Raw genomic sequence first — 24,002 nt, forward strand, 5'->3', positions numbered from 1 at the left:
ACAAAAATCATAGTTTTGTTCAAAATTCAGACAACAGAATCCAAATATAATTTCATCAAATAACCTGTACTTAATATTGATGGCTTGAATATATAATGAGTGAGAATACAAGTATGATGATGAGGAATTGTTAACTGATTCACTGTCATTGATAGCGCTAGGCGTCCAATCCATTCATTTGTTTGTATCAAAAATTGGGCCTAAAGGGTTAAAATGACAAGAGTGTCCTTGTCAATCACCGATATTTGAAAAGCATGCAGGTTTAATATTCCAATAAAACAGTCATACACTATGAAACAACATGTTTTAACTGCACATTCAGTAGTTCTTTCTAAAGTAGTATAATGGAAACGATAAAAACTGCTTTCGGGGGGGAGGACAAGACTGGTTATATTTTCAGAGATCGACCAATTACCCATGCAAAATAAATAAATAAACAAATCATGATCTTGTACCTACCTATCCATCAGTGTACCTTTTTGTAGCCACCAACTTTTTAATGCATTGTCATGTTTTGTGGTGTTTTTTTTTAGTGTGAAACAAACTGGAGGTTTAGTTTCCTTTAAAAAGATGAAGGCGAAATAGCATTTGGAGTGTTTATTACAAAAGAAAAATATGTTTTTTCACAAATATTGAGTTGTATGACTTCAATAAAAAGTCACAACCAAGTCTGTTTGTATTTTCAAGCCTTGCAGCTCCCCTCCCAGTTTTGGAAGTTCCTGCAAGCACTTTTCAAGAGAGCTTTGATGTGTGTCTGGCCAATGGACACTATTAGAAGGATTTCCCGGGGCCTGACAGCTCAGATAATATGCTGCGAAATAGCCATGCCAGTGGGCTAAAAGAATGCTGGAAACAGGATTAGGATCATTTTCTGGCACACCTTGTCACCTTCTCAATTGACCCAGGTTTTGTTCCTTTCTCGCCATACTTAAAACCTTTAAGAGAACCATGGAGAAAGGTGGGTTGGGGGTGTCTAAGAGAGACGCTGAGGGGATGGTACACTGTGATTTTAGCATGAGGAGCTAGACTCTTGGGGTTTTTTGTTTGTAGCAGCGCACCAATTGTGCTTGGCTGTACACACATAATATAGTTTCAGTTTTTTGTCTCTTGAAACTTTTGATGATGTGGCCATTTTGTTCATTTTTGTGAACATTAACAAGTTCGCATTGAACTTTTCTAGCACAGATTTTTATTTTTGGCATTAAAAAAACATCTGACTGGCCGCCATTGTTGATGTCTGAGCATCCACAGGCACTTTAAGTGAGATGGGAATCTATTGTTGTCAATGGCAGGCAATACGTCTATTTTGCATGACTTCCATGCCAGGGTGCTCACTTCTGGTTCATTTTGGATCATTTCCAATTGATTTTGAGGGACTTTCCAGGAGGATTCTTGTTCGATTGTGGGTTCCTGCTGATTTTGGGGCATTTCCAGGTGACTTAATATTGATTCCGGGGCATTTTAAGGTTCCTTAGCAACACATTGGCTGCGTTTGAAACAAGGTTAAAGCCATTCCATACATCTTTTTAATAGGTAGCGTATGCAACCCTTCACACAGTGAGTGAGTAAGTGAGTCAACCTCACAGCGGCTCATTGGCCAATTCAATAAAGTGGAGACATGCGGAATAGCCCGCTAACTGATCTCTAACAGTCTGTCGTCTCCTGAGTGTTAAAAGATGTAAATTTATGGAAGGGCCCATCGGAAGTACATATTTACAATACGTTTAGGTAATCACAAGCAATGTGAACAGGCACTCCAGGCCCTGGAGATGAAAGCAGTCAATACAAAAATAGTTTTTATGTCTCATTAATTCCCTCTGCATTCTCCAATACATCCCGCTTGTAGCGCAGTAATACAGTAATCACTCACAATCGCTCAGATAATTATCTGCACTCATCTGTGGAATAAAAAAAGCAGAGGGGGCAAAAAAAAGGGTGGGTTGAGACATCCCATTTTAGCTGGCTGCCTCTTTAATGTTCATCTGGGAGCAGCGTGGCTGTTTCAATGGGAATGGGAGGCAGCTCAGTGCTTGGAGCAGCTTAATGGCAGCAGCTAGCGGATGACGCTCTGCTAGTTAGACACACACACACACACCCCTTGTAGGGATACACACACCTTTTTCATGCTACATTGCTTGGCCGGGAGAACATAAAAGGTCATCTATGGTGTGATGGGATGGTGGAGGAAAAAAAAGGGGGGAGCGGCACTTTTCCCAGCACTCACATTAGGGAACATTTCACCTCTGAGTAATGTCAATGCAAAACAGAGATGCCATAATGCAAGGTGCACAAATGGAGACGGTCAAATAAGTCATTGCCTGTGTGCTCATTATTAGCTTTTGTCACATTATCAGGCAAGCATCACACCTGATGGATGGGGAGCAACAAAAAAAGGCAATTTGGCCGTGTGATTTTGACACACTGTGGATTTACTAGTTTCATAAAAAAATAAAATAAAATAAAAACTTTACTGACAGACCATAGTGACCTCTAGTGGTCCCTTAGACAGTTTCCTAAAATGGTTACAGGGAGTGTAAATTACCACTTTCATTCCACAATAGACACCAAGACAATATTTATCAATATTATAAAGTTTGCCATTATTGGGAAAGAAAATGGGCTTAAAACTACGTGTTTAAAACTATCAGTTACATTTTCCCTAAAAAAAAGTACCATAAACAAACAGATGTATTGTTACACAGCTAATAAATACAGGGAAAATTACAATGATTTGTCATATTGTAGCCTGTGTTTTATAATAGCTATATAGACTGATCTATTTGGGATTCATTTATTTATTTAATGTATTCTATGTTGGCAGGTTTGTGGCAATACAGTTGATTTTGCGAACCAAAATAACAGAATATACAGGACGTAACACTGGTTGTATTATTTTTTGTGTTCTAAAAATATAGATATCAGATTATTATTATTATAACGTTATGTTATTGTGTTGACGTGGACTATTAAACTTAATGGGTAATGCCATTTTGGTATCTATATTACGGTAAATAGATGTTACAAATGTCTTTCTTATTACTTATAAGCTGCTCATTACCATAGTTCCCTGTAATTTTATTTTGCTTCTCTACATTCACATTTGTATAAACATACAATTGTAAAATGTAAGCATTCCAAATGTTGAGCGAAGATCCACATAATCCGATTTCTACGTGAGCCTCTTGAGTTTACACATATAAATGGGTCCAAAGTTAGCGGCTAAGTGCGGGATGACCATCTCACCCAGACGGAGGTCAGAAGCAAAGTGGAAGGTATTCTTGAACGCGTGTGTAAGGGGGCGCAGGTCTACAACCTAGATGTTGATTTGATTTTGAAGAAGGAAAAACAAATTCCCATTAGAAACAAATTCCTACAAATAAGTTTCTTGTTTGAGGCCATGCTAGACGCTTGATGAAGCTTTTAAATGGAGGATGATTCAAAATCAGGACATAAAACTACTCTAGGCATTTATTTGCTACTAGCCATCCCCGTTTATATTAAATATATTTAAAAATAAAAATAAAATGTTGTATAAAAACATACCTATTATTGTATTTTTTAATTTAAAAAAATTGAAGACACTAATTTCCAAAGAAAGCAGATGATAAAAACTGTAAATGTTTTAAAAAACAATAACTACATAGGGATACTTGCATACATCCACTTATGCTTTGGAAAATAATGATAGTTGGTTTTCAAAATTATAGTTGCTCTAATTTTAATAAATGAGTTAATATTTGAACCAGCCAATCGTTTGTTTTTGTATTTCTTTTTTTTTTTTTTTGGTCCATTCACTAACCTCAAGCTGGATGTCATGGTTCTCTTGCGCCAACTGGATGGCTTGTTCAACCACGCCCACATTCTGGATATGAGAAAGCGTGCATGTGGAGTAGACGACTTCGCCTCCTGGACGTGCTGCCATTAATCCTGCCCTGCAAGGAGTTACAAAAAAAATCTCAACTCTCACTTAAAACCAACAGTGGTGCCTTTTCTTCATGATAAAAACCACTCCTTTATTTATTTTTTGCTTGGATTAAGGTGGCATCCAAACTTATGGTGTCAGTGTGCAGCAAAATAAAAAGGTCACTTAAAATAAAATATGCATCTGTACTTACAGCAGTAGTTGCAGTTGTATTTGCGGCAGTCTCCGCCTCTCGCCGATTCTGTTCTTACTAAATATATTGTTGTCATCTTCCATGAGTGAATGTCGGTCAGTGGTACAGGGAACATCAACAAGCACCTAAAACAACATCACGGGACAAAATGTCAGTAGTGTTAATGTGGACGAACCCTTGCCAAAAAAAATGAAAACAAAGACTTACTCTGTCAAAAGTATTGGGCTCTATTTCGCCCCATTTGGTGCCATCGAAGGAAGTGATGCGCAGCTTCTCAGGAGTCAAAAACTCTTTCGGTACGTAGCTGTGGAGAACCTTCTTTAACCGTGTTGTCCGAGAGACGGAGGAATCATTCAAGCACAGAAAACCTGAAGAAAAATGGCAAATGGTTCAGGATCACAATTTTTGGGGAGGAAGACTCCATACATGTAATTATCTTACCAATGGCTTGACTTTGGAGCAATGCCAGCGTCTTGCCACCAGGGGCAGCACAGAGGTCCAACAAATTGTCATCTTCGTGAAGATCAAGGGCAAGGCAAGGCAATATTGATGCCGCATCCATTAGGTAGTAACTTAGTAACCCGGAGGCATCTGGTCTGGAGAGAGAATAGATATGAGTCCCACAAAAAAAATGCTCGGTCGAATTCCTTCAGTAATTTAGGTCTTACTTTGCAGGTTTGAATCGTGTGATATCACCTCTTGGAAAGACCATGCATTTCATGTTAGCGCTAAGGTTTGGTACTGCCATTTCATGCTGACCAATCACGTCACTTTTATCCGTGGAGGTTAAAGCGGACTTTTCACCGTCTTCTATTTGTGTTTCTGTCTCTTTGCACCATTGTTCTGGATGGATGATGTCGACATACAAAAAAATATGAAAAATATATACATAAATAGAATGCCAGAAAAAATGTGTTGACCATTCAGAGTGCATTGGTTGAATACCCACCTTTTGTAATGGTATCTGTAAGAAAGTCTCTGCATCCTTGGGATGTCAGATCTTCCACAAAAGCATGGTGGCAGAAATTATTGAGCAGAGCGCCGTATTTTTTCTCCGAGAGGAGGGCAAGTCGAATCGATGGCCAGAGTGGACCCAGTTGACTGCCGTAGGTCACGTCAAAATGTTGCAGGGCTAAACGTGTTGGTGGATGCTTCGGACGGGTAGCGGCCTTGAAAACAAAAACAAAATATTAATTGATTTATTTTTTCATTTACATTTTTGTTAAATATTTTACTTAAAATGTTTGAGGAATTGCATTTCTTGAATGTTAATATTAAATCCTATTGGGTGAAGGTGATCTGTACATCCACAATCCCCTACACCTGCTGATGAGGTCCCTGATTTATCCCCATGTGTTATTAATTAGAACTACAACCCTGCAAAGAAATCCATCATGCACTGGCTTCTGTACCAGCAAGTTTATTTATGCCGGTATAATAAACACCATGAAAACTACACATCTTTTAGCTATTTTCCACAACGTACAGTGCACATGCATGTCTACCATTATGCATAATATTTTTTTAATATATTCTTGAGGGCTACAAGAGCACTTCATCCTCAGATTCCAGTTCATATAGCTAATATTAATTATATAGTTTTAACCATATTTAACACTTACCCATTTTTCTTTTACGCGATGTCTTTTGGGCGTAAAACATCTCAAATCTCTAATTTTTCCTACTAAAAGTTTGGCGTCTAAGCACAGGGCCATTATTAGAGGTGCGTCGCTTTTGTTTGTCCGATATTGTTCCAACACCTTTCGACATAGTTCCGGGTAAACTAACGTAATAATAGGCGGGACTATAAACCTAAATCGGCATTTGATTGGAGCAATTTACCGTCCATGAAATGGTTTACCAATTACATTGCGTTTCCGCTTAGCTCCCGCGACATTTCCTGCGAGTGACTGACCCTGACGTCCTCGACGGATCACTGCAGTAGCAGTCACGCTATAACTTAAGTCATTTCTGATAAGTTTAGGGCTATAATCATGGTGTTTGAACAGAAGATGCTGACTAACGGCGATCCCGAAGACGAGGTAAAATAAAAATCAAAACATTTGCTTGGATCATGGGTGTTTGTGACTCATCTGGTAATGACTGCAGATAAGGTTACGTTCATTGACAATGGTGGTGTCAGATGAAAAACATAAGTGAAATACATGTTATATACTTTATTTAGACTATTGACATCCTGTCTGTTAATGAAAAGTGCACATTTAAACATTTTACTTTGTTTTATGAATCCCGTTACATCGCCCCTTAAAGGATATGTTTACTACAGGCATATATTTACGTTTTTTTAAATGCACTCAAATAGTCTAATGCCCATTACCGTCACTGCCTAGGAGGAGGAAGCCCCTGAAGAGGAGGAGGAGGACGAAGCAGATCTGGTGGTATGTTCTTGTTTTTAAATTATAATGTTTTCTGTCAAGAGATTTTCTTTTCTAAAAAAAAAAAAATCAAGCTTCAAGGACATGCCATGTTTAGGTGTGATGAATGAGCCATTAATCAATTGGATTCTTCAGGTCGTAATTTGATATATTAAGAATCATATTTGGGTAGCATTCAATAACTCTCTCCTTCAGGACCCCTTAGAAACAATTCGTGCCAAGTGTGAAGAGACTGAACACTGCGTGCACTACAAGGAGCACCTGGAGCTGTGCGAAACCCGCGTCAACTCCAAGTCAAACACGACAGAGGAGTGCACAGAAGAACTTTTTGACTTCCTGCATGCACGAGACCATTGCGTAAGTGTGGCACACAGATTCATGTCCCCTAATTTCTCTTAATTTCCCTTTTTTTCCCTACAGGTATCGCACAAGCTGTTCCACAATGTGAAATGATTGGCAACTGTTTGAAACTGCATAACTGCTATAACTGTAAAATAAATAGGAGAGTACTTGCAAATTGTTATGCTATAAATAATACTTAATGTATGAGCATCCTTGGTTTGAACATGCATGTACACATACTATGTACAAGGTTGTTTGTGCATAGTACATGATATCTTGTGTGTACAGAATGCATATTAAATTTGCTCTTATCATCACAAAAGGAACATTTTTGTCATTGCAGGCTTGTGGTTGTTTTCCTTATCAATAAATAAAATGTGTTTGGTAAACTGTCATTTACAGAGACTAGTCTTTTTACTTTATAATTATGTATCAATGATAAAATACATTTCAAAATATGTATCAAATAAAACTTTATTTAAAATAAAAAACAATAAATAAAAGGTAAAATGGGAGCGTTCAAAAGATCACATTTTGAACACATGATGGCAGTGTGACTCCAACTTTCATTATTGTCAGATTGTCGCAAAGCGCATTAATATTGCTATGGTTCAGAATTGTCCAGTAGTATTCTCACCACAAGTTCTCTTTGTTACTCATGTCAGCATAGTCATCCATGGCTGTCTGTGGGTAAATAAATAGGTTCATTATTACTCCAAATTTTCTTGGTTATCATTGACGCCATTAGATGTGCAATTCAATATGAACTGGGAAGGCTGACAGCCGTTTAATGGATTGGATGTCTAAGCACCTCAATTGCATCCAGTGAGTTAAAAACAGAACAAATGTAGGTGCTCCTTACCCACCTGAATCAGCAAGCGCTCTTTTCTCAACTTCAGATAGAACGCAAGAACGTCCGGGTCTGCTCGGACCACCCGTGGGTCAAAGTCCATAACCCGCAAGCCCTCCAAACTACGAGCCCGAGACAAGGCCACATAAGCTTGGCCACTCTCGAATACACGCGCCAAGGAGATTTCCACACAGTCAAGTGTCATTCCCTGGGAAAAAAAGAAAAGAAAAAGACTTAAGATTAAATTCTTTCAAATAATTCAAATGCGTATTGAACAACTCCTTTGATTATTGAGCTCACCTGACTTTTATGAATGGAAATGGCCCAAGCCAGTTTGAGTGGCAGCTGGTGTCGGCTCAGGTGTGTCCCACCCCCCGATTTGAACACCCATCGTTCGGGCTTCAACACTTCTGTGACTCCGCACATGAAACGCACGCGAGGGGGTCCTGAGGGGGAAAAAAAACAAGTCAGCACTTTCTAAAATGAGCCGTTTCAAACTGTAATTTCCCGAATGTATTCATATATTCTACATGTTCATTTATTTAGTTGACAGAAAATACAGTTTAGCTATTAATTCACCATGAGTGAAACACATTGCTAAGCAAAATGATAAGAGTACCCGCCTTTCCCTATCCATTTTAAAAGACTATTTTCAACACGGCGTGCGTTGAGGCGCTCGTGAATATTCATTGGCTTGTCAACATTTTACTATTCAACTGACTGGGTGCGTTTGAGCGCAATAGACGTCCAATCCATTTAAAGTGGGAGGGTGGCAGAAAATGAACAATTGTTCATTTGAAATAGATTGGATGTTTAATCATGAAGATCCCATTTAAATTCAAAGCAGAAAGAGGAAAAGCGCCTTACGATTGGACATCTATTGCCATCAATGGCAGGGGAAAAACTCAATTTCAAAAGTTGTTTTACCAATTGAACCAGAGTAGCTCATTTGCATCGATCATTTAGACAATTCCCTTTGCTCCACTGAGCTGGCTTTAATAAGATAAATGCGTGCTAAGCTAACCGTGTTTCCCTGGCTCAAACGCCAACACGACCCCTCGGGCTCCGTTCACAAGACCGCGAGTGACATCCAGGTTCTTTGTCAGCATCACCTGCACAAAAAAAGACACCAAAAACATGGATTGGCAGGTCAATAACAGTGTGGAGGGTTTACAGAGTGTACTTAAATCCCACCTGAGCTCCGACTTTAAGATGAATCAGTCTGCTGACAGGACTGAGGGTGTCTATGGTTTTTGCCAAGGCAGGGTCGCTGTCTATAGCCTCAAACAGACGCGCAGCACCTGATGGACAAGAAGGCATGTGAATGTGCAGAATTTAAGACTGCACGAAATCCTAATCATTTTGGGGCATATGCTTGCCAATTTTGGTTGATTTCAGGTCATTTTTTTGTTGATTTTGGCTGTTTATAGATAATATTCTGTTTATTTCAGATCACTTCCCTTATATTTGGAGGCGTTCCAAGTTACCTTCTGTTGAATTTAAAATGAATAATAAACAGAACACCAACATTGATTTTTAAAAAGAAAAATTTCAAGCAACTGTTTTTGCCCAAAAGCCAACAAACTTAGGAAAAAAGCGCCATACCTGGCAGCTGTTGCAGCTTGTTATCATTAGTGAGCTCCACATCGTCCTTGTGTGTGCACAGCCTGGTTGCTACGATACTGTCCTTGTCGATTTGACGGTAGGCGGTCTCCGTCAATTTATTTGTGACCTCTTCTGTTACCCTGCGGGGAGTTGATCAAGTCATTTAGCTGAGGAAACCTATCAGTACTGGAAGGCTTTTGGGAGGAGATTGGAATAAAAAAAACCTTACCTTCCCACTCTTACTGCCTGGAGGAGCGAGATGAAAGTCTGATCGGTTTGTCTTCGCACCTCGGTCAGTTCCAAGTTGACCTGGATGACTTTACGCCAACATCTAGCCTAATGGAAAATAATGGTAACATTTTAGAGGAGCACCTGAAATGCTAATCAAGAACAAGTAGACCATTATCTGGTTCAAACACGCAGGGGGCCATTTAAATGGACCTTTGTCTCGGTATAAACAATAAGGAAAATCATTGTTACCTTATTGCGTTTTTCAAGCCATTTATCAATATTGATCCAAATTAACCTCTAAAAATGTTTGTGCTTTGATTGTGGTAATTAAAAAAACAAATCACACTAATAGTTACATTGTTGTAATTAGTAGCATCTTTGTGTGTTTCTGTTTCTTAAAGCTCTGGGGGGGGGGGGGGGGGGACTGCTAATTATTCAGATAATGTGTTTACATATACACACACAAAGTAAAAATACCTGCATGAAACATTCTGAGGAATTCTGAAGGTCCTTTCTCCAACACTGTTGCAGATAATTACTTAAAATGTGGTGAGACTGGGAACTGTATAGTACTTAGTTGTACAAAAATGTTTCTATTCCTTGTTTCCCTATTTATTTTTTCCTATTAGGAAGGGCGTGGCAAAACAGTTTTCATCCACTGAGCAAGACAGCAGTCTCACGTGGCTTAGATATTAGGGTGACTTGTTGGGTGTCAGTGAGTTCACATAAAAAAATTGTCACTCTACCTGAAAACAAAACTTGGCCTTGTCCTTTCCCCTCGAAACAGGAGGCAGCTGAAGGAAATCGCCGCAAATAATCAGCTGGATGCCCCCGAAAGGCTCAGTGGACCTCCTCACTGACCTGTGCATAGTTGACTATTTATTTAAGGGTTTACTTCCATAAATACACGCCTGATTGGTGTATTTTACCTGGCTACAGATTCTAGCTTGTCAAAGAAAGTGGCATCCACCATGGAGATCTCGTCAATGACAAGATGTCGACAAGTTGTCCAATGCTGCAGCACCCTCGGCCTCTGGGCTAGTTCCAAACATTGCTCCAGTGGAGCTGAGCCAGAGCCAATACCTAGATTCGATGATGTGGACAAAAGAGACACGAGGTGAAACAAGTGTGGGGACAATTGACTGAAAATAAAGATTTGTTCTAAAGGAAGACACTCCAAAATGACATGGATTGCCTCACAGTTATGGTCTTGTGGGAACAGGAGTAACAGCATTTAAAGTTAGTCATGTCCTTTTCTTTTTGGCTTCCGGGTTCACGGTTTTGTGTCAAATTTGACCTTTGCAAAGCTCTGACTGACCTGCAAAATTATGTAGTGTTGTTCCACCAATGTGACATGCAGCCACTCCAGTGCTAGCAGTAGCAAAAGTGCTTTTTGGGGGAAGTGATCCAATTATTCTTTTTAGTAGGAAGGACTTCCCTGTACCTGAAAATGAAATGAGATAATCAAAAGACTAATACCATCATGTAAAAATATTAATGTTATAATTCTACAATGTGTGCATATAATCGTAAATCTTTATACCTGCACTGCCTGTAAAAAAGACGTTCTTTCCACTCAAGACAGCTGTGAGGACAGCAGTCTGTCCTCTGTTCAGTTTACGTGTTGGGAGAGAGAAGATGGCTTTTTTGTTGGGGTTGGCTTTCACCTAAAATAGTCGGAAAACATTAGTTCAAGAGCCCCTTCCAGGTTTACACAATAACAAGGTTATTATTATTATTATTATTATACAAGTCATTCATGTATTGAAGCAAATGGTCCCAAAACTAATTCAAAAAACAATTCCCATTCTAAGAATTTACTTTCTACCAGTAGGTATAGAGGAAAATGTGTATACTCACAGGGCTGAAATTACAATCACTCCTTGACCTTTTGACCTGCTGTCCGGCTCCCGCGTTCTTGTTCGCCCGGTCCAAAAGGCCTTTGAGTGGTACTTGATTTCGGAGCTCAGAGACCTTCTGAATGTCTTTTTGCTGAAGAGGGCTGATGGCCTCAAAGCTGCGGCGCAAGCCGGCCTTCAGCTTTTCTCTCGCATTTAGAACTTTGGTGGATAGTCCGGCCTGGTGTTTGATGCTCAGGGTCTTCAGGAATAGGCAGAGTTGGTCAGGTGGGCAGTTGGAGATGAGCACCTGGATGTTTTCAGGCAGTAGCTTGACGGTGCATTTGCCGTCACGGGCAAACTTGGTGAACAGTTTGAAGTCCTTTAGAGGATAATTTTGCGGCACTTTGCCGTCGTGGATTCGGAGGATGAGCTCCTGGAACTCATTGCGTCCCAGAAGAACCGATGCCTTGCGGATGACCTGCCTGCGGGTGGCTTGTCCTGAGGCGTTCAGGTGCTCTGTCGTCACGCAACACTGCAGCTGTGACCCGATGTCTTCTCCTCCAGACATTGTCACAGCTTTGAAATAAAGTTATATATGAAATATACATTGCAGACAGGCACTTTTTATGAACTTTTACAAAATGAGATCTCTGATTGTGGAATTAAAATATATATTTATTACAATTTGGTCATTTAGATGAGCAAATTTTTAATTTTGGTCATTACAAGCCTAAAATTTTTTGAAATAATTTTAACTGAGATCAATTCATTTTACCCTTTAATTTGTATTTAAAAAACAGCTGTGATAGTTTTGCCTTCCAATTTATCATATCGTTCTGTTTAGAAAGGTAAACAGAATAGTCCCTGTAATTGAACTGCCCTGATTCGTCCATTTACATTTGTGCAAAACATCAACACATAATAATAAAAGGAAGAAAAACACATTGCACGCCGGATCTTGATTTTAAATAAAGAAGTCTTACTTGCGTTTTGTCCGATCGCTGTTCTATAGCAACACGTCGATTTCAAATTGTGAGCGTGCACGCGTGATCCAATCACATATGGAAGTCATTGACCAATCCGAAATAGGCGATTTAACTTCGCAACCAATGGGAACGTGAGAGCTGCTACCCTCGTGACTGAATCAGGAAATGGATTCAAAAAGTTGTAGCGTGTAGTATATTTCATTTTTCGGGATCACCTATAGAATAATTAGGTATAATGAATAAGCACTCTGTTAAGCATAGTTAAGCTGCCTGTTTTTTTAGGAAGCATGACAATTAACAATTAATACACTACTCGGTTGTATTAATTTGTGAATACTGGATACTATATCAATGATATAAATCAGTAGAACTGCGAGGATTCAGAAATAAAACATAGATATTGGATGAAAGAGTTAAGATTTATAGCGATCTAATCTAATCGACACATGACATTTCTACCTCTGAATTTACAGTTAGTTCACTGTGTTCCAAATAAACAGACATCCTCATTTTTTCCACCATTCTAAAGCAATATTAGAAGCAAATGTGGCAAACATGTAATCTCTTTTCTGAAGCCAATGCATACAAATTGTGCGTTTTCTTATTAGTCTGAGCGCAGCATTAATTTTAGTCGGCAGTCGTATGCATTTCTTGAACACATTATTGCCGAGAGTGTGGGATGTTCTTTATTATTCCAATGGCATAAAGTGAAGCATATTTGCAAATTTCATTTCATTTCGACCACTCTAATCATTAGTGTGATATATAGTCTGGTCTCTAGCATCAGTGTGAATAATGCTTTTATAAAACATTTACCATTACATTAAAACAGCAATAGTGACTCACTCACCAAACTGATGACCACCCACTATTGCAGTGGTTCTTTCGTCTATCTTCGTGTAGATTCAATTCCTGCTCGGTGGTGGTGTGATTGTGAATGGCTGTCTGTCTCTATGTGTGCCCTATGACTGATTGGCGACCAGTCTAGGGTGATGGCCGAAGTCAGCTGCAGCACCCCCATGACCCTGACAAGGATAAGCAATGTTAAAAATAAATGAATGAATAAAAAAACACTGATGATGTCAAAACATTTAACTGTGGGTATAGATGTTTTATTTTAAAAATATGTATAGGATAGATTTGGTCTTAAAAGCCACATAATAAACACGTTTTTAATTTTTTATGAGGAAACACTCATACCCTCTAAGAAAAGAAATCTTGTGTCTTATATGTGTAATTCTAATTTTATCTTTGAACGGTTGCCATGCTAATTTAATTTTCTCAGTTTCCCAATTTGTAATGATTGCTAGTTGTCATATGAACAAGAGTAGCAATGACTTTATTTAGAAAAGAGTTACACGCCAAACAACCATAAATTTATCATAGTCAAACTATATAGTAAGACATTGCCAATCGTCAATGGCACTGCAACATGTCCATTCCCAATTCAACAAATCCATTTATACTTTGTATCGGTGATCGGACACACATCTCAAGTGTAATCGAATCTTTACATAACATGATGCTGCCCTTGAGCTAAAAACATCAATTTCTTCCGTTTGCTCAGTGGAATTGGTGACTGGCCTCAGTCGTCTGACCATGACTTACCTAACACGCAAACTGTATACTACACACTTAAGCATTTTCAGTCACAAAAGCAGAGAAACTACTTACCCATCCACTCTCTAGCACGATTACAATGCAAATCCATTGGCTGGAATATCCAGACTAAAAAAAAAAAAAAAAAACAATGGTGATGTATGACTGATGTATTGGACTGGAACAGCATATACAACACATTGGCCCTGGACCTCAATGGTACAATTTGGCTTCACATTTAACATGGCTTCGAAACGAAATGTTTTGCAGGCAAGTCTAAATTGGGCTCATGCCAAACAGCACCCAGAAGATGTTTGAATGTCTACACAACTAACGGCTCATAACTTGTCAAGTGTAATAAAAGGCGGTATGACTCACCTGCAGGTACTTCACTTGTGAATATGGCGCAGAGAGTAGCATTCAGTTTCCAACATCACTCCTGCTCATCTGAGATTGCTTAAATGTTGTTTATTTTGGGGCATTAACTTGTGAAACAGGATGGCGTGCACGTCTCCTCACAGTTCTGAGATTGATGTTTCAATCCCTGGTGTGTTCTGACGTTCCTGTGTGGTGTTGGCATGTTCTCCCCAGGCCTGCGTGGGTTTTCTCCCAGTGCTCCGGTTTACTCCTACATCCCAAAAATATGCAAAAACAAATACCGGGCTTAATATAGATCATTGAAATGATACATTAACCTTTTTAAAAGTGCCAATGAGTGAACTATTTAATTTCTTGAAGCTTTCCTAGGAAGCTGAGACATGGTTGTGGATTCAAGCTGAGTCACAAAAAACACACTGATGTTGTAAATCTTGTCAAAAAATAAATAAATAATAATTGATATTTCCCAATTAACTTTAGATGTCAGAAAAGCAAGAAGCTAGAAGTCCTCTGTGGAGAAAAATGAAACCAATATAGTGAGTCAGACCTCTGTAAAGGCTTTGTATGTGTGTAGGAGGTGGATAAAACCTTGAAACCCTTGTAAAAAAAGCATATTCCATCAATAAAACAAGGGAGCAAGCAAAAGACTCATGTGCTTCAATTTCAAGAAACTTGTCGTATTTTTATAAATATCTCTTTGGAAAAGTATTTGACATTTACGTGTGTTTTAACCTTCTAAATATGAGCTGTAAGGGGGATAAGCTGGGTGAATATGACTCTAGGCTCCCATTTGATAATAAAGAGAATAATAGATAAATTGATGAATAGATAAATCCAAGATAAATTGTGCTACGGCAACAATAAACATGCTCTAAGAGGCCATTATTTTGGTACCGGTGATTCAGTACAAATGACTATCCCTTGTGACAATTTTAATGGATGTGTAATTCTTTGCTATAATGCAAAATGTTACCATTCTCATTAATATAGTCCACTCTTGTGAATAACGTTTATAAAAAGTCCCAAATGCAAAATACCAATACTATTGATAAAATAAAATACAATGCAACCTATACTTTAGTGCGTCTTACACTCCAAAAAATAAAATAAGTTTCATCATTTAATTCAATATGTTAAGTATGACGAAATGACTAAAAAATACTCATTAATTTGGGTTTTCAAACCATAATGAAGTGCTTTTTAAATGTTATGCATGCAACATTAAATCACTAAATAAAAGCTGTCATAAACATTTTCGTTTTTGAAAGAAGTAGATAGTGACGTAAATGCTCCATCACCTGAAATAACAAGCCTTGAGCTGTAAAAATTAAATGTACATTTAATTAGTGAAAAGCAGTCTAAAAACTGTCACAATGAGCAGGCAGAGTGACAATGCAGCACTCTGGCAATTTTTTTTCAGTCTGTTTTATGTGGCATCTCACATGCCTGCAGACTTCTGTTTAGCAGAGCAAAATATTCTTAATTATAGAGTCCAATTATAAATTGACATTGCATCCATATAAACTCTACATAAGCACAATATTTTCAAACTGTGTCTATGGGATGAAACTGGATCAAGCAGGATCATGTTTCATTGTCATTGATGGTGATAGATGTCCAAGCCTAAAAGGTAATAGTAGACTAAATGTATGGCGATGCACGGAGGAGGCAGAGAAAAGGAAAGAAATTATTTTAAATTAATTATCTTTCGATTTAGCGTGTTTCTACTATAGTGGGCCATATACTGCCTTGTGATGTATTTCTACTTTTCTCTGGACATTTTTGTTTCCTATATTATTATTGCTCTTCAACACATGTATGAGGTTTTTTGGATGGTTATAGAAGATGGTAGTTTGAAACCACATAAAAAGAAAAATCACATTTGTGCATTGAGACCTGAAGTCTATACAAAGCATTTTAGGAATATCGGTTTCCTTGCAACTTGGCCCATTCAGCCAAGGTTAAAAAAAAAAAAAGGCAAAAGATGCCATTTGGGTCACTTGATGCTACACTCTGAACGTAGCAATATTTCTGAAGTGGCGAGCGACTATGGCACTGGACCCACAGCATAACTCTCCAATTCCCCAAACAAATATTGTCATTTGCAGCATATTTTCTTTGCACAAGCCAGACCAGGAAAAATGTGGATTGTGGGCTTTAACACCCCTTGTCAATCACAGCTTTAATGAAACAGTACTGCATGTTATTTCCTCGTTGCCCTTTCTTCAGGAGGACATTTTGTGAATTATTATTGTCCAACATATCAAAAATAAGAAGCATTTTTCCTCCTACGCGTTTGCGTAGACGAACTCACAAAAATCTTTTGCTCCGGTTGATGTTTTATAACCTGCCACTGGGCTTAATGTTGGTCATCGTTACATGTTTTAGTACTGACCTCCCACACACTCCTAGCGTCATCAAGATTCACAATTTAACCCTCTGCGCCATTACCCACAGCCAGGGGTCTGGTCTTGTGGTCTTGTGTTTTAGCAGTCTGTTCCCTCACGTGTAAAATAACTTCTCATTAAGATCCGATGAAATATGATATGCCGTAGCCGCCTACTCTTTGTGAATTGCAATCCTATATGCATCCCACTCCTTTAAAAATGTTAACAATGTCATTGAGCAGGAATTCAGAACATGATGGGATTTATTCCCATCGCTGGCATAGCGTTGATCAAATTTGTATTAGGCGTAGCCAATATCCCAAGAGACGCAAGTGGGCAACACGATAAGATACAGTAATTCAAAAAGAGGGGATAATATTATTAAAGGATTTCACAAGAGAAAAGAGGAGATTACAATGTCACCACTTAGTTTCATATTAATTATGTATATGTGGAAAAGCTGCGCTTTCAGAGTGCCATTAATATATACTAAAGCAAGACCCAATGACTAACGTGCCTTGATAAAGACTGCTTTTGAATAGAAGCCACAGTTAAGTATATTTTCGTATGACACACACACACAAAACAATATTCATTAACCGGAAGAGCTGTCTATGACTTTTCATGCTTCAGGGCCATTAATGATGACATGTATTTAATCCATTTTGACTGGACTGGGCTGGCAGTGACCATTTCAAAACTCACTCCGAACGAACATGTATCGCTGTCAATGAAAGTCATGAATTGACACCAATAAACAGGCTTCTCTACATTCCCTTTAACATATTTACTCCCATCGACAATGCGAGACATTAAATTCCTATTTTGTCACCATTTGCAATAAAAATCGGGTCTAAAAGAATCAGTTTAAGTCACATGCCCACATTTTAAATTCCACTTGGACCGCAACAGTTTGATGTTTTTTCTATTCACACCAAACTAAAAGGTGCGTACCAATGACTTTTTTTTTAGGTCTGGTCCAAACAAGGTAGGTATGACTTCACTTTAAATATCAGTACTCTCTCAAACTGACAAACGTGTTTTGTGCATCCATATGCTGCATCAGTGTTGCACTCTACATGATTTAAGGTGTAATATCCCTTAGATGCATGGCACACAACTGCGAAAATGCATTGTAGGGGTAATATGATAGAATGAATGCCTGAATGTATTCCTTCCCAAAAGGCCTGCAGAGACAAGCTATTAGCTAAACTGACAACACTCCTATAAGTGGACAAAATAGTAAGACTGATCACAATGTTTTAGTCGTGAGGTATTTCAGGATAAATTGGTGATACTAGTGGGGAACCAAAAGGAGGGAGACATGAATAAAATGAGAGGGGTGACAGCAAACGAGCCTGGATTCAGGGAAGTAATGAGCATGACAGACGGAAGCAGAGGAAACAGCGTGATTGGATCGTCAAATTTGTGGAAAGGGTACAACAGACGGAGAAAAAAAGCAGGAGACAATGACGTCACTGTGGTAGTGGGCTGTGCGACAGCGTCACTGTCGAATTTAAGATACTTATTGCATGGAGTCATGACGCTGAAAGGCATCACAGAGCGAGGTGAAGAAACTTTTTTCACTATGTTTGACATATTGTCACAGTCTGGCTCATAATGTAACTCTAGTTGTATTTTTGTCTTCTTCAAACTGAATTATTTGTATAATCTTTGCTGCCCTTTTTATCATGTTTCTTGTGTTTTTGTCATTTGAAGTGGTGTCTCAATCATATAAGAGATTGTACTAGGCCTTAAGCAAAGCCAGGGAGGAGTAATTGGTTTTATTGTGTTTAGTCTGTTGCCATAGGTAAGACTATATGTTTGAACAAAATGTCGTGGATCCCCAAGCTATACCGTAAGGACCACTGAGCTAAAGAAGTGGGTCATTTATTTTATATATAGAGAGAAACAAAATCCAGAAGAAATTATATCTTACATGGAAATTATCCTTATCTTCACATCACCCTTTTTAGTGAATACGTTTAAGTATAAATTGTCTATACATTCCCATTAAAACCAAACATGCACAACAAATGTGCATTTTGCTTGTATTATTGCACTTTGTTGATTGTTGAGTCTTATCCCAAAGTAATATTTTTTTGCAACAGGGACTCACCATTATATTAATTACATCATGTCAGCCATATGCTAAATATTAAAAAAAACAGGTGAGAATTTGATTATAAAGCCAGAGAGCAAATTACCAGCTTGCTAATTGCAATTTGATGTGTGCATATATATATAGCCAAAATGTCCCCACTGTGGACCATTTACAATTTTAATGGCCGCCCTCATGTGCAGAGATGACGAGATGAACATGCGTAACAAAAAAAAACATGTAAACAACAGACACTACAAGCCCTCTAATGGTATTTGATGATATGATGTTAAAATAAAACTGTATTTGGAATCAGATATATAAAGTATCAATGACATCCATGCTCCCAATTGAGAACCAAGTATTCCTCATTAAACTCAATGATATAAAGCATTAATGACATCTATGCTCACAATTGAGATCCTCATTAAAATCAATGGTAGAGATCTGGCATGAAATGTTCCCGTTTCAATTATTCATTTTAACTGTGAGAGTTTCGCTATGAAAGTTAACCCTTTTCAGTCCAAATGGCTTGGAGGTTTAGCTCAATCAATGGTAGTAGGGTAGTTCTGAAATCATTGGGTTGTCACACAAACACCCCGTGAAGAGATTCTCGTCTTCCTCCGTCATAGCTGAGGAGGAATTCACTAAGGAAGACAGAGACGAAGAGCATCTGCCACAGTCTACTATCGTGCAGACCCTTGGCTTCATCTTAGGCTATATGACAAATTCTTTCATTTCCACAGATTCGATTTTGGCTGCAGTAGCTCCCAGAAGTGGACAAAAAAAATGGCATATAGCCACTCCTGGTTGGAGCATTCAATTCAACCAAAGCACACAAGATTCTGTTGTAAAAGTCTACTAGCTTCATGCTAACAATCAATGCGAAACATCATATAAGAACAAAGCATCTTTGTATCCTTGTTATGATCCTAGAGTTACAGATAAACAAGACCTTTCAGGCATTTGTTTTCATTTGTCACATTTCAATGAATACAAAATATCCCGTTCCCTTATGAGCATATTTGATTGTTTTTCGACCTTGATTCAAAACAACTTTGCAATTCTTTAGATATTTGTTATATTAAAAAGGGTTCGAGAGTTATGCAAAATCACTGATGATTAACAAAGCTTGGAGACTGAATTAGCAAACAGCAGGCATTATGTGAGATTTTCTGCTCTGAAAACAATAAAAGTAAAAATTAGCAATAGATTTTCCACTCATTAAAATTTCTGCCCGGCGTATCGACTTACTATGTTGTTTCACATATGCACACAAGTAGACATATCCTTTAAAAAAACAATATATTCATAAATATATATTAATTTAAATTGTAGTCCTTTTTTTAAGGGAAGAGACAAGACCTGTGGTTTAAATACTTTTATGTGGATAACAGGAGCTCAAAAAATCTTAATATTCAAATCATAAATTTCAAACAACAGCAGAAAACTTGTGTTTTCCATAACTTGTGTGGTTCACTCACTCACTCACTCACTCACTCACTCCCATTAAAAGGTGATGGTATAATCTGTCAGGTCTCCCAGTCTTAATGGTTGGAATGTTGTCTATTAACGACCATTGCCCTAAAACAAACCCAGATCCTTTGTTTACTGTCATTTTTCCTCAGCGAGTGGTGAACCCAGTTAACGGTTTGACTCGTTGCTGGCTCAAAATTGGCTCCTCAGGGAGCGTATGGCGTTCGTCCGCAGCCCGCACGCACGTCACACTCTTGACATCAGCAGCGACGGAGTTTAAATACCCGCACAGTGAACGAAGCACTACAAGTGAGGAGCAGGTCGCATCTTATGTCCTCTCTGCAACATCTCCCACCAAATCTTCAGGATGACATGTGGGGGGATCCCGAGAAAAAACCACTGAGTTCTTCTTCCTTTTTCTGTGGCTTCTAAATGATGATCAACGACTCCCTGGTGTTGGACACCAACATTTCGGGTCCCAACCAGAGCACGCCCCCCACTCTGAAGCTGGAATCCCGATCGCTGGTCACCTCGGCCACTATGTTCGGCGTGGGCGTCCTGGGCAACCTGATCGCCATCGTGGTGCTGTGTGTCTCCAAGAAGGAGCAGAAGGAGACCACCTTCTACACATTGGTGTGCGGCATGGCCATCACGGACCTCCTGGGGACGTGCTTCACCAGCCCGGTGGTGATCGCGACCTACGTGGCGAGCGAGTGGCCCGGCGGGGCTCTGTTGTGTCACTTCTTCTCTTTTTCCATGCTTTTCTTCGGCTCGGCCGGCATGTCCATCCTGTGTGCCATGGCGGTGGAGCGCTACCTGGCCATTAACCACGCCTACTTTTACTCCCAGCACATAGACAAGACCATGGGCCGCTTTGCCCTGCTGGCGGTCTACCTGGCCAACATGGTCCTGTGCGTCATGCCCAGCTTCGGCTTCGGCCAGCACGTTCACCACTTCCCGGGGACGTGGTGCTTCCTAGACTGGAGGGCGACGGATCCCCTGGGCGCCTGCTATTCTTTGCTCTACGGCGGAGTGATGCTGGTGCTCATCGCCATCACGGTGCTCTGCAACCTGGCCGTGTGCAAGTCGCTGGTGGGCATGAACCAGAGGACCGGGATCGTCCGGGCCGAGGCGTGCGAGCACGGCGGATCCAGGAGACGCTTCCCCCGGCTGCAGTCGGTGTCGTCGTCGGCGGCAGAGATTCAAATGTTCTGGTTGCTCGTTTTCATGACTATCGTTTTCTTGGTCTGCTCCATCCCTCTAGTGGTAAGAGTTGGCTCCGCTATTGATTTCGTTTTATGTCAGGAAATTTATGACCTCTTCTCATTCCTTTTATGACCTTTTCTCTTTACTTTATGACTTGTCTCGGGCATATTGAAGCAACTCCCACAGAATCCCATAAAAAAAATGGCAGTAGAAGTGACCTTAATCTACTCTCAAACAGGATCAGCAGGAATTCTGGTCGTTTAAAAAAAATAAATAACAGGTTTTATCTTACCTTTATAGGGCACTTATTTAAATCTTTGCCACTGCACTAGACGACCAATCCATTTTGACTGTCAGCAATTACTCACAGTCAAGCCGGATTAGACGAAAATGGCACTTAAATGTGAACAGACAATATACAGTCTATACAATTTATATGAATTGGATGTCTATAAAATTATTCAAATTGACACCTACCGTCCACATCATTGGTGATTAGTCAACTTCTAAAATACTTGTTTGTGTGTATCAGGTGAGAATTTTCGCAAACCAGCTTTACGACCCTGCTTACATTTCTGCCGGAGGAAAGCCCAACTACAGCAGCGACCTGTTGGCTATCCGCTTCGCTTCCTTTAACCCCATTTTGGACCCTTGGGTATACATCCTGTGCCGGAAAAACCTGCTCCTTAAAGGGTGCCGTAAACTGAGGCGGGCCGTGACTCGCGTCAAACAGAGCGACGGTGACCAGACAGGCTGGGTCGGAGGTCAGGACTCCCCGCCGTCTTTCAATACCAACGATACCAGCTACGCATCGATACGCAGGAAAGACTTGGTGGTGCGGAGGGCGCCCGCCGTGGACACGCCGCTTTTCACTAACTTCTCCAGGAGACACGCGTGGGACTACGACACGGCTCGGGTCAACTTCCACCCTTTCAGCGTGGAAGCTAGCACCGTGCCCGAAGGCGAGGACCAAGTCCAGGCGAGTCAGGAGCAGGGGGATTTGCTAAAGAACTCGCCTGGATCAGGCGCCTCCGTGCATGTCAAGAAAGGCGAGATGGTTACGTGCACTTTTAGCACACCAAGTTCCTGTCAATCACTCAAATGCCTCTAATATTGTGTTTTGTCCAACCTAACCGACCTGAAACCTTTATTTTAAAGTAGAAAATGTTGTTAGATATACTCAAACTAAGTGAGAGTTCTGGAAGTGAATAATGTTTCCGTTTTGATGTGCAGCAAAAATTATTACAATTGAAATTATACAGCATTTCCAGAACATTTCGGACCATTAAGACTGCCACACACATTGATAGTTGATTAATCACTGATTATTGTTTTGACAATTCATGTTTAGACTCGAATAAAAACTCATGGCATTTAACATCTACTTTGCCAATTTCCAATCAAGGAAATGTATATAAAAACATCATTATTATACCCCAGGGGTACAAACGAATTCAATATGTACTGTATCAATTTGTGTGACTTTTTTGTGTATTAACACAATGCATGATGGTGTTGAGATGCACGTTAAGATGACATGCTGCTAACCTTTCTGTGCCATGAAAAAGTAATGCAGGGATAAATGAATGTAGACTATTCGTTAATGTCTTGTTTTTTTTAATCACTGCTTATAAATGTTTTGATAAACCCATAAAAGTTTACTTTTATGACACATGATGTTTGTTGAATGTATGTACAGAAGCTAAGACTCAACCAAGTTGAAAAAAAGAAAACATCGACTATCGGGATGTTTCTACGCAACCAGCAGGAGGTGCTATGACACAAAAACCATTCTGTTTACGAGTGGATGAATTGCATGGGAATTCATAAAAAGACTAAGATATTATAGGTGGATTGGGTGCAAAAATGTCATGATATTATTAAGTACTATTGCACCTGCCTAGAAGTTTAATAAAATGGAACAAAATGCATTCAGTGATTTGAGTCCAATTAGTTTGTCCTATCGATTCGCTTTTCATATGGTTTATTGCCCGCAAATCTTAGTCAATATAGAATAGGAATAAAAACATTCACAACTACATTTAAAATATTGAAACAACTTACCGTGTTTTGGGGAATGTATGAGGAATCTGAGATGCCTGGAGAAATGCCACAAAAGCACAGGTGCTCCAGATTTGAACTTGGCAGCTAGCAAGAGAAGCTAACACACCATGGTCTACCATATTGATAGTCAAACTCTGCTAACAAAACAGAAACAATTAAAACATAACATCCAAATATGCATTATGCTTAAATAAAACAGCAGCGTCGAATAAAATATAGCGTACTCACCAAAAATAAATATGATATTAGCTCAGGATTGTTTTGGTAGACAACTTTAGAACACACGGTTTGCACAAACATATTAATCAAGGGACGCGAAATGATGACGTCACACTGTGCCGATTGATTGGATTGCTATGGCAACAAATAAAGGTCTTAAAGGGACAAGGACTAGAAGGAATCGATGTGTTTTGTTTTGCTAAAGG

General features: G+C 39.3%; 4 protein-coding genes and 1 long non-coding RNA gene across 8 annotated transcripts; 2 read left to right on the top strand and 3 right to left on the bottom strand.

Annotated features, from left to right (window-relative positions):
• Window positions 1-2,408: 2,408 nt before the first annotated feature.
• On the bottom strand, window positions 2,409-5,880 carry nsun4 (NOP2/Sun RNA methyltransferase 4). The gene is made up of 8 exons (XM_077724292.1): window positions 5,738-5,880; window positions 5,065-5,284; window positions 4,784-4,958; window positions 4,557-4,711; window positions 4,323-4,483; window positions 4,116-4,240; window positions 3,800-3,932; window positions 2,409-3,313 (listed from the first exon to the last, which is right to left on the bottom strand). The coding sequence occupies exons 1-8, from the start codon at window positions 5,828-5,830 to the stop codon at window positions 3,170-3,172; spliced, it is 1,206 nt and encodes a 401-aa protein (XP_077580418.1). The 5' UTR covers window positions 5,831-5,880; the 3' UTR covers window positions 2,409-3,169.
• A 116-nt stretch (window positions 5,881-5,996) lies between these two features.
• Window positions 5,997-7,248, top strand: uqcrh (ubiquinol-cytochrome c reductase hinge protein). Of its 2 annotated transcripts, none has more exons than XM_077725075.1 (4): window positions 5,997-6,157; window positions 6,467-6,514; window positions 6,707-6,868; window positions 6,932-7,248. In XM_077725075.1, exons 1-4 carry the CDS (start codon window positions 6,110-6,112, stop codon window positions 6,962-6,964), a joined length of 291 nt encoding a protein of 96 aa, XP_077581201.1. In that variant the 5' UTR covers window positions 5,997-6,109; the 3' UTR covers window positions 6,965-7,248. The 2 variants fall into 2 exon arrangements, with proteins under 2 accessions (XP_077581201.1, XP_077581202.1); XM_077725076.1 differs by having other exon boundaries at window positions 5,999-6,157; window positions 6,470-6,514.
• Window positions 7,234-13,369, bottom strand: pif1 (PIF1 5'-to-3' DNA helicase homolog (S. cerevisiae)). 2 transcript variants are annotated; one of them, XM_077725074.1, is made up of 13 exons: window positions 13,217-13,369; window positions 11,400-11,956; window positions 11,083-11,206; window positions 10,858-10,983; window positions 10,469-10,622; window positions 10,286-10,400; window positions 9,538-9,644; window positions 9,309-9,448; window positions 8,898-9,004; window positions 8,728-8,815; window positions 8,004-8,149; window positions 7,720-7,911; window positions 7,234-7,537 (listed from the first exon to the last, which is right to left on the bottom strand). In XM_077725074.1, the coding sequence occupies exons 2-13, from the start codon at window positions 11,946-11,948 to the stop codon at window positions 7,487-7,489; spliced, it is 1,899 nt and encodes a 632-aa protein (XP_077581200.1). In that variant the 5' UTR covers window positions 11,949-11,956; window positions 13,217-13,369; the 3' UTR covers window positions 7,234-7,486. The 2 variants fall into 2 exon arrangements, with proteins under 2 accessions (XP_077581200.1, XP_077581199.1); XM_077725073.1 differs by lacking the exon at window positions 13,217-13,369 and adding an exon at window positions 12,364-12,483.
• A 670-nt stretch (window positions 13,370-14,039) lies between these two features.
• LOC144202137 (uncharacterized) lies at window positions 14,040-23,905 on the bottom strand. 2 transcript variants are annotated; one of them, XR_013327468.1, is made up of 4 exons: window positions 23,806-23,905; window positions 23,578-23,714; window positions 14,344-14,593; window positions 14,040-14,094 (listed from the first exon to the last, which is right to left on the bottom strand). It is a non-coding gene; the product is annotated as an uncharacterized LOC144202137 (long non-coding RNA). The 2 variants fall into 2 exon arrangements; XR_013327467.1 differs by having other exon boundaries at window positions 23,578-23,711; window positions 23,806-23,902.
• On the top strand, window positions 20,630-23,288 carry ptger4c (prostaglandin E receptor 4 (subtype EP4) c). The gene is made up of 2 exons (XM_077724273.1): window positions 20,630-21,573; window positions 22,046-23,288. Exons 1-2 carry the CDS (start codon window positions 20,740-20,742, stop codon window positions 22,622-22,624), a joined length of 1,413 nt encoding a protein of 470 aa, XP_077580399.1. The 5' UTR covers window positions 20,630-20,739; the 3' UTR covers window positions 22,625-23,288.
• Window positions 23,906-24,002: the final 97 nt, after the last annotated feature.

Source organism: Stigmatopora nigra, chromosome 9 (genome assembly GCF_051989575.1).
Source record: "Stigmatopora nigra isolate UIUO_SnigA chromosome 9, RoL_Snig_1.1, whole genome shotgun sequence".
NCBI lineage: Eukaryota > Metazoa > Chordata > Actinopteri > Syngnathiformes > Syngnathidae > Stigmatopora > Stigmatopora nigra.

Coding starts and splice junctions, on each gene's coding strand:
- nsun4 (XM_077724292.1), bottom strand. CDS start 5,830: ATGGCCCTGTGCTTAGACGCCAAACTTTTAGTAGGAAAAATTAGAGAT. Junction 4,959..5,064: donor TACAGATACCATTACAAAAG/GTGGGTATTCAA, acceptor TCATCCATCCAG/AACAATGGTGCAAAGAGACA. Junction 4,712..4,783: donor ACACGATTCAAACCTGCAAA/GTAAGACCTAAA, acceptor TTCTCTCTCCAG/ACCAGATGCCTCCGGGTTAC.
- uqcrh (XM_077725075.1), top strand. CDS start 6,110: ATGGTGTTTGAACAGAAGATGCTGACTAACGGCGATCCCGAAGACGAG. Junction 6,515..6,706: donor AGGACGAAGCAGATCTGGTG/GTATGTTCTTGT, acceptor TCTCTCCTTCAG/GACCCCTTAGAAACAATTCG. Junction 6,869..6,931: donor TGCATGCACGAGACCATTGC/GTAAGTGTGGCA, acceptor TTTTCCCTACAG/GTATCGCACAAGCTGTTCCA.
- pif1 (XM_077725074.1), bottom strand. CDS start 11,948: ATGTCTGGAGGAGAAGACATCGGGTCACAGCTGCAGTGTTGCGTGACG. Junction 10,984..11,082: donor CTTTTTTACAGGCAGTGCAG/GTATAAAGATTT, acceptor TTTCATTTTCAG/GTACAGGGAAGTCCTTCCTA. Junction 7,912..8,003: donor TTTCCATTCATAAAAGTCAG/GTGAGCTCAATA, acceptor TTTTTTTCCCAG/GGAATGACACTTGACTGTGT.
- ptger4c (XM_077724273.1), top strand. CDS start 20,740: ATGATGATCAACGACTCCCTGGTGTTGGACACCAACATTTCGGGTCCC. Junction 21,574..22,045: donor TCTGCTCCATCCCTCTAGTG/GTAAGAGTTGGC, acceptor TGTGTGTATCAG/GTGAGAATTTTCGCAAACCA.